The sequence below is a fragment of the Pungitius pungitius genome, chromosome 10 (assembly GCF_949316345.1).
Source record: "Pungitius pungitius chromosome 10, fPunPun2.1, whole genome shotgun sequence".
Lineage (NCBI taxonomy): Eukaryota > Metazoa > Chordata > Actinopteri > Perciformes > Gasterosteidae > Pungitius > Pungitius pungitius.
In genome coordinates, this window is record NC_084909.1 from 869,167 (window position 1) to 877,998 (window position 8,832).

General features: G+C 44.8%; 1 protein-coding gene across 2 annotated transcripts; it reads right to left on the reverse strand.

Annotated features, from left to right (window-relative positions):
- Positions 1-2,312: 2,312 nt before the first annotated feature.
- LOC119229008 (eIF5-mimic protein 2-A-like) lies at positions 2,313-8,763 on the reverse strand. Of its 2 annotated transcripts, none has more exons than XM_037489083.2 (12): positions 8,617-8,763; positions 7,768-7,841; positions 7,162-7,338; positions 6,967-7,061; positions 6,813-6,878; positions 6,526-6,661; positions 4,977-5,086; positions 4,613-4,783; positions 3,792-3,938; positions 3,557-3,695; positions 3,182-3,304; positions 2,313-3,018 (listed from the first exon to the last, which is right to left on the reverse strand). In XM_037489083.2, the coding sequence occupies exons 2-12, from the start codon at positions 7,829-7,831 to the stop codon at positions 2,987-2,989; spliced, it is 1,260 nt and encodes a 419-aa protein (XP_037344980.1). In that variant the 5' UTR covers positions 7,832-7,841; positions 8,617-8,763; the 3' UTR covers positions 2,313-2,986. The 2 variants fall into 2 exon arrangements, with proteins under 2 accessions (XP_037344980.1, XP_037344982.1); XM_037489085.2 differs by having other exon boundaries at positions 8,683-8,707.
- Positions 8,764-8,832: the final 69 nt, after the last annotated feature.

Consider the following 8,832-nt stretch of genomic DNA (forward strand, 5'->3'; position numbering starts at 1 on the left):
GGGGGGGGGGGGGAGACAAGCCAAGAAAGTAATGATGTTTGTGATGAGCCTCAGTGTTGACTGGAGCCGAGCTGCTAAATCCCCGGACTCTCACAGCCAGGCCATTACACACTCAGTGTGGTCCCTGTAAGCTGGCAGAGAGGCTTTTGGTGGGGGGGGGGGGGGGGGGGGGAGAAGAAAGATGGCCTTATTTAAGGTGGTGGCGACAACCACAATCCATGAACCCTAGTCTGCACATCTGTCTCATCCTTTCAATTATATTTGTAGCGCTCACCTCTGTGATTCAGTCTTGCTTTTCTTGCCGCATCTTTCCCTTAAATCCCCCGACTTTGGGCCCGTGTGTTGGTGACCTTTTCAAAGGGCACAATAAGCGCCGGCGTGGTCATTTTTTGGGAGAGCTTTAAAGTCAGGCAGCCAGCGCGGCGTTAAAAGTAGTCCTCTCTAACTGTACGGCCTCTGACGCGCATCAAGAGCCATCGCTGACCCCGAGATGTGCGACGCCGGCGTTGAAAACGGCGGCAGCGTGGCCTCCAGAGGACAGAGACCAACACACGGGGCAGCTGACAGACACCAGGGATGTCAGCCATTAAACCAACACACACACACACAACACACAGGTTTTAATTAAGAGCTTAGCAGAGGTTTCCTGTCACAGAGGTGTCCATATGTATATAGGTGGAGGCCGGGGGGAGGAGGGGGGGGGATGTTTGGCAGAAGTCGAGCTGAGTGTGAGCCGGCGGCAGCATTCGGTGAGCCGACACGTTGCTCCTCATTTCCACAGCTCACCTGGGCTCTAAGCCCGGCGTCACAGCTTCCAGAGCAAGAAGGAAACGGGTCCTGTGACTAAATGGCGCCTGGAATGCAAAGCAAACAGAATTCACCCCCCCCAAAAGATAAACAGAGCATTTATTGTGCCCATCATGGTGGGGGTCGTGTTGGTGTGTGTGTGTGTGTACTACCATTGATTATCTCAGGTCTTTATCTTCCCATTGAAAAGGAACCATTGGGGGCCCCCCCTCTGTTTTCTGACAGCATTATTCAGATGAGTTGTGCATTGCAGTCAGAGTGGTGTTTACTGACCAAAGCAGCACTGTGAAATCCACAATAATTGCTCTCCTTAACTCCCCCGGCACAGAAGCCCAACTAGGACGGAATTTATATATTTTTTTAAAAACTATAAAAAACAAGTTCATTGCACTTTTTCCCTCCAATTTCTCTCTGACAACCAAACAATACAAACATCTATGGTGAACCGCGTGGGCCAATGAGATGGGTTTGTCTCACTCAGGGCGGGGGATCCGAACCCTCTGTACTGTACAGAGCAGCAGATGCCACGCTCTCAAAGTGGGTGCGACTCAAACAGATGTGTCGATGGCACGGGGCTCATTAGAGGCAGCCGTGCGCGGCGCCTGAGCCGAACAGACAACGAGAGCCCCCCCCCCCCCAAGCGTCACTCTCCAAAATTGTTTTATGTTTTTGAGAGTGACTAAAATAAAAACCAAAAAAGGCAAACATATCCTGCTGGGCCAGAGAGAGCTGGTGTCGGGTACTTTTGTCCCCGTGTCTAACACTTCCCTCTCAAAATGGCTTTTCCCTCACTGGAGCTCTGTGGAAGGGAAGCGCCTCTTTTAGAGGACGTACTGCCATCTGTTGGTACCGGGTGAAATTGGCGCTCTAAGGCAATGATGTGTCTCAGGGTCGGGGATCCATTTCTCCGGGGCCTGCCGAGCGCGGCCACTGCTGCCCCCCCCCTCCCGAGTGAAACCATTGGCTGGTGCTGAAGAGAGCCATTTTACTCTGAAAGATGGTCAGGAGGATGAAGGGCGCGTGAACGGAGCCTTTCCAGGGGACGAGATTGCGCGCAGAATGAGTCGGGGACGGAATTTTGGCTTTCGGGGGGGAAGATGAACGGCTTCCTGCGTGCGGTTAAATATGCACTCAAAGCCATCGTTTGCTTTGCAGAGCGGCATTCAAACAAGTGGCGCCATTAGACGGTGCGTTTTCGTAACGTCCTTAATCGCCGTCGCACTCGTTCTTGCATGCTTCAATGAGCTGTAATTACCATTTGAAAGCGGGGGGGTGAACAAAATGGTTGTTTGCGCCTCAGGTCACGCACTAGGCTGCCTTCCTTGATTACTTGATTAAGTGAGGTTGGTGGAGATCAAACAATCCAAAGCTGGGGGGGACACAAGTTGAGTTCTACAGGAACCTTTCTGTACCAATGGCTGAGTTTTTAATGACTGAAATATTCTTCCAATTTCCATCATGCAAGTTCACACAATATGACTAACAGTAAATCCATCACTGATGAGACCCATTAATTTCCATTTATTTTAAAAAGTCAAACTGTATGGTAAAGGAAAAAAAAAAAAATACATTTGCATGGTTCAGTTTTGTAAGATGTAGAAAACAATTGAAGTTAATTTTATGGTTCGTTGCCCCCATAAGCAAGGCTTGAAATGGCATAGCTCCATCGCCAAGAATAGAGACAAAAACTACAAAGTTGTCACATAATTGGCAGAAATGTCAAATTACGTTGCAAAAACATTTTGCCTTTCAGAGGGCGAGATGTCATGGCCACACAGACCGACCTCTGGAAAGTAAGAGTTCCATGACTGAATATAATAGCTGTGAAATATGCCTCTAAACGGGCTAATTTAGAAGGAAACCGTCGGTCCAAAAGAAGCCCCCTTTGTTAAGTAAATGGGGTTTCAATCCATTCAGCTAAATGTGTTTCTGTGACCGGCTCCTTGTAAGGAGTATAAAGACGAGTACAAGTATCGAGTCAGACAGAAAACATGTTGGAAAATCAAACCATATTAAAGCCCTTACATTACAGTTGAACTAGTTATAAAGGAGGTAGGGAATAGAGAAGGAAGAAAAAAACAAAATACAGACAAGACTCCCGTAATGAGTCCTTCTACTGCATCTGGTGCTATGCTAATGTAAAAATACAAATCAAGATGGCAGTTATAGGTAGAAGTCCTCAGTCTGCCTCCTCTTCCTCCGACTCCGACTCTAAAAAAATAAGATATAAATCAGTCAGCACAAAGCCGGTCCATGAAAGCACAAAACTCATTGCCACCAGTGTCAACTGAACAGGTAGCAGTGGGCATCCATCCATGTTTTAAGCGTAGTCAAATGCTGCGTCATGCACCACCAAAAACACCAGCCCGCTTACCTTCCTCTGCGTTCTTTAGCCATTCAACAAACTTTTTCATCTGTTCAAGGAAGACGCTCTTTCCTTTGGCAACGTGGGCATCGTTGTACCACTTAAGGATTGCCTCCTCACTCAAAACGTCCGCTTTGAGAAAACAAAACAAAGATTTGAAAGAAATTTTAAAAATGCACGCATCCAAAATTATGGCAACAGCACAAATACTTCCACAGGTGGTGAGAAAAAACAACAAATGTCGCCAGGCGGGTGGAAGACATCAATCAGGACAAACTTTTGGCGAGTGTCTCTGTGCATCTGGCATTTCTTCTCGCATGGCTTCACAGCTCCCCCACCGAACCCCCCCAAAAAAAACATTGGCACGGAAAAGGGAGGACTCACCTTTGTAGAGCAGCACAACAATTTTCTGGAATGCCTTCATGAATTCGATGTTGTCGTAACAGTACTCCTGGATCTTCAGCAGGAGGGTGAGTTCAGAGAGGCCCTGGGAGGTGAACGCCTTCAGCAGCGGGCTGTATTGCTGCGTGAATATGGAACAGATAAAAGAGTTGTACAGGAATCGGACGCATTCCTCCAAATGCAGTGAGCAGATGAGTCATCGCCTCCGCCAAGTCACCTTGAGAAGTTTGATGGCTTGCTCCGTGACCAGCTCCTCCTTCTTGTTCCACTCCACCGAGCTCATTACACTGGCCCAGATTAGCCCGATCATCATCTGCTCGGAGATGTTGTTCTTCTGGATCTCCTCGCGGACGTAGAGGATGATCTGCAAGACGGATGGCACATTGGTGACAAACCTATGCCAGCATCGGGCGCATTGCTTTCTTAAAGCCCGGCGCGATGCAGAAGCTTGCGGGAGCATTTAATATGTTGAGATTGAGCGGGTTTTAAGGAACAGGTGAAGAGGTTAAGAAGAAAGCAATCTTAAGCTTTGTTTGTTCTCTCAGCACGCGAGCCACCTGAGCGCGGCACGGAGGCGTTTACACTCGTCCTGAGTCTGCTGAATTATTCTCCGAAACGCCGGGGCGCACAAGCTAAACCAACTGGAGAATCAAAAAATAACCTCCACCACCATCTGTAAACTCATATTTCATATTTATGGAATGCTTGCCTTTTAATGAGCCCAGTTATGAAATCAGCAAAGTATTACATTCATTATGAATTAATGAATGTTAACTATCCTGTTAACTTTATTTGGCTGCAAAATAAAGATTTTGTAAGACCAAGTTTCCTAAAGCGTTTCAAAACCAACAGCGGCCTCATCGGTGTGTGTTAAGTCACACGATTGCAGGCGCCATGTTAGAACCCTCCCGGGCCCGGCAAAAAACAACAGGTTTTGAGAACCTCACACGTCGTTTCTCCCCACGTGGAGCACAAACTGGTGTGGACGTGGGAAATCACTTCATGTTAAAGCCGCTCTAGGGAGGAAACGAGGCTTACGTCTTTGAGCGGGTCCCCGCGTGAAATCTGCTCCTCCAGCTCCTTCTGCAGCTCCTTGCGAGCGCCTATGGACTGCTGGTTCCGGGCAAAGTCCGAAAGCTCCGGCAGGCCGGCGTCTGTGAAGTACTTTGAGAAGTGCTCACAACTGCGCTTGTTGGCAGGAAACAGCTCCTGAAAAAGCACACAGGGAAAGATGGAGGCCGACGAGGCTTCATCAGCAATTAAGGAGCCGTTTGGGCATCAACTGCCCGAGTGCTGCATTGAACAATCAAGCAGATGTTTGACCTTATTTTTCTTCATTAAACAAAAAATAAATAAACAAACACTTGAGTGCACAGGCGGACCCAAGCCTCGTCATTCTCACCATGAGCCTGCTGTCCATGCCAACCTTTCGGAGACCGGAAGAAACAGAGTTGATGTCCTTTTCAGAAAACCAGGATTTGAAGAGTTTTACAGCAAAGCACGCTGAGACACCTGAGCAAATGCATAAAGAAGAGTCAGCTGTTGTGAACAGACCTGCTAGGATAAAGTTAGGCCTGAATAATACCTTGATAAACAACATCACAGGATGCGATTAGTCAGGTTTTAACTGGAACAATGCCTACAACAAGGAACCAGTCACGTGATTTAGTTGGAACACCTGTGTATGATTTAAGTGGCTCAAACTTTGAGTGACACGGCATACTCGACAGCTGCTTTCTGCCTCCAGATATATATATATATTTTTTTTAAAAGGTCTTTATACATCGAGTCAAATGTCAATCATAGGGACCAGTTTCTATTTGACTAGCAAGCCAGTTGACTGACAGGTCAAAGGCAAGCTTTAATGTGGCATTTGTATCCAAGATGTTCACTCAGGACTAAAACAAGACCAACCTAAACATATTCACATAAATTAGACTGTTTGGTATTTTATTGCCAGGTCCTCTTTAACTACCAACAAAGACTAGAAACTTTTGACTTGAAGTGTCAGGCGGAGCATCGACGTTTGGCAGCCATGCTCATCAGTGCAAATCCGCTGACTAGTATTAAAATACTTCAGGACAGAAAAGCCAAAATTATACTTTAGCTGATTTAGAAGCCCTGACTGTTTCATAAGTGATCCTCTGAAAGACCACGTGTCCCACTCGGCACACTGTTGGTTTAATAAGTTCCACAAGTTTAGTTGTGAAGGTATGTAGGAGAAAATAAATATTGGCCCGAAGGAACTCTTTGAGTGGTTTGTCGTTTGATCGGCTGCTCGTCGTTGGCACCAGTTCTATGAGGCGAGCCTGGCATGTCAGTTTGTAAGCCGCCTTGCTTATCTATGGACGGATTAAAGATTTGTGCATTTGTGACTGCCAAATGACTAATTTGCCCATGTGTTTAATTTGTGTAGTAATGGTCTCGTCATTGGAATTGTGAAGGAAAATGCTCACAATTAGTGCGTTTCAGGAAAATGCAGAAAAATGAAATTTGATGTAAGCAATGAAAGAAAAACAAAGATCTAGGCATCAAAAGTGTACTGACGCCATGGATGCCAGGTGGCTTTGTAGGTGTCTACTGCTTTCCAATTACACCAAAACATATTGGTTAATATGTTGCTCCATTATTTCAGCACTAGATTTTAGATTTTCAGCCTTGAAGCTGTTCAACAAAAGTAAACGATTTCACCTACTTTTGAATGGAAATCGTACCGATTCATGAACAGTGCCTGGCTGGTGTGTCTGCTAGACTAAGAAGTACTGAGAATTTCATAAAAATGAGTATCTTTAAGCCATAAAAGATGTCTGGAAGGAGAGGGGGACCGTCTGTACCGATGTAATTCTCCACTTTACTTACCATCTAATTATTCAATCTCAGTCCACCTAATTCTACCTGTGATTCTTTTTTTTAACACATGTAGGCCTGCTATAAGGCAGAGAAGCTGGTACCTTCTTTGACGAGGTTCTCATTGAACAGGCTGCTTAGAATGGCTGCAGAGAGATTGCCGTTGGCCAGCAGAATTCCTGCTAGCATGGCTAGCTTGTTGCGTTCAGACTCAGTGAAGCCCTTGAGAAACAGCAGCAGCTGCCAACAAGCAAACAAACAATATTTTAGGCCAAATTGAGTTCAGTTTGAGTCGAGTTTTGGTTTATAACACTAAAGTTGGAATGACATGGTCCGAAGTTTGACCTGGAAAGGTACCATGTCTTGTAAAGATGCCTTTGGCAAATGATACCTTTTTAATCTCCTCTTGAAATCCTTTCTCCAAGTATTTGTAACGCCGGATGAGCTTGTTAAAGACCTACGGGAAACAAAACAAAAAAGTAAGTGGATTAACAATTTTGCTGTCATAACAGTAGCAATTGTGCAAGCATTTTAATGATATCCACCTGGGCATATGCCTGCATGGTCTCCATGTCCTCTTGTGCTTTGAAGAGACAGAACTCTGTGCGAGTCATGTCATCTGACAAGGTACCCCCTGGGGCTGAAAAGAAACAGTTTGAGTGATATGCTTCTTCATTTAAATGGTTTGCTAAAGTATTTAATTTAACGTATAGCGTAAATATGACAAAGAGTCCTCTTACCCAGCATCCCACCAGCCACCAGGATGTCGAAAAGGGTCTCCACATAGCGGCGGTAGTCAAGTTTGGCACCAGAGGAATCAAGGAACTTCGCGACGGCTTCCAAATCAGTGCCAGATTGGTTCAGACCTTGTACGATGCTTTCCTGGAAATGGGTGGGGTCAAACCTCTCCTTTTCATCTGTTACCGGAAAAAAAAAAGTTTAGTCAAGTTTATCCTTCCACATTTTAAAGTCATGATCAGATGCAACAAATATTATCTTTTTTGCATATGGGATAGCAGATCAAATCTTGAAGGTCACATTTACGCAAGCTTGTGTGCCTACTCTTGAGCGGCAGTTAACAAAATATAAAACTATATCCCTTTAAACCGAATGCTTTACTACTGAAGAGTCCAGCCAGATGCCCTTCTTTAATATGCAAGTGTCACATTAAATATTTAGTAAGTGAACAAATAAAACAACAATAAGCAGGTAAATTCATATCCCCGTGTCTGTGTTGGCAAACAGGTATGGTGCAGGGTAGAAAAGAGCTGGTACTCTGTGGAATCGGATGGAAGTCTACTTAGAGAGCCTCTATGAAAGAGCGCTTAATGAATCATGTGCGTCACCTCTTTTCCGGGTTTTGAAACGCTGGCCTGTGAGCGTAGGCTTCTGCTGCCTTTGATTACTCATATAAGACACTCTGGAAGACAAAAACGTTATAGAAGATCAGCATTAGAAAGTATTATTCTTACAAATCAAATTGATAATTTTATAGCATGCATTGGCTAGAAGAATATATAAAACCGGTAAGATGCCTATGATTGTTACATACAATCCATCATCTTGTTCATCTGTATTTAACCAACTAAAGACGGTGCAACAAAACATCGACGGTTTTCAAATTTGCATCATTTAAAATATAACGTTACATTTAATCGAAACAAACAAATGAGCAACACTGGAGTTAGCAAATGGAGCATGGTGAACCAAGCCAGCCAACAGCCACCCCTTATAGGTTAACGTTACCCCTACACACGACATATTTTAAGGAGCCGTGACATATTTATCGAGTGCAGATTTAAACATGTGGTAACGTGATTTATAGCAACAGAACGGAATTTGTGTAACAAAGCAACAGTCCGCGACGTCCGTCCAAACCGCATTATGGCTAACATCACGTTAACTGTTCTGGTGCTAACAGGTCAAACGGCGTTAGCCAGCTTAACTTGTATTCAAAATGTGTATTAATCGAGGTTTAGCAAGGTGGCATTAACCACGACATTAATGAATTGACGATCGCTTAACATGTTACGGCCGTAAATGTCCAACTTTGGACAACGGAAGGTATCCTCGATGCTAGCGCTAGCTTAGCTTAACTAACGTTAGCTACAGTGGGCCTGACGCAGTGCCGAAAAAAAAACTCAAATATACGACGGTCATTCGGATGAATTAAACGGATACAAACAGAAACCCACCGAAATCCTCTTTATGAGCAAAAACAATCCGTAAAATAGAAACTAATACCACTGGTGAAACGTTACAGTGAGGCAGCGTTGGCAGTCTATTCCCGGGGAGAAGAAAGTGCAGATGGCGAAACGCATGCGCATTAACACTGATTCTATTTGGGTCATCGCACTTGTGTGGGGGTAAATACAATTCACTAACTTTTAAAAACAGAGCAAATATTGTTG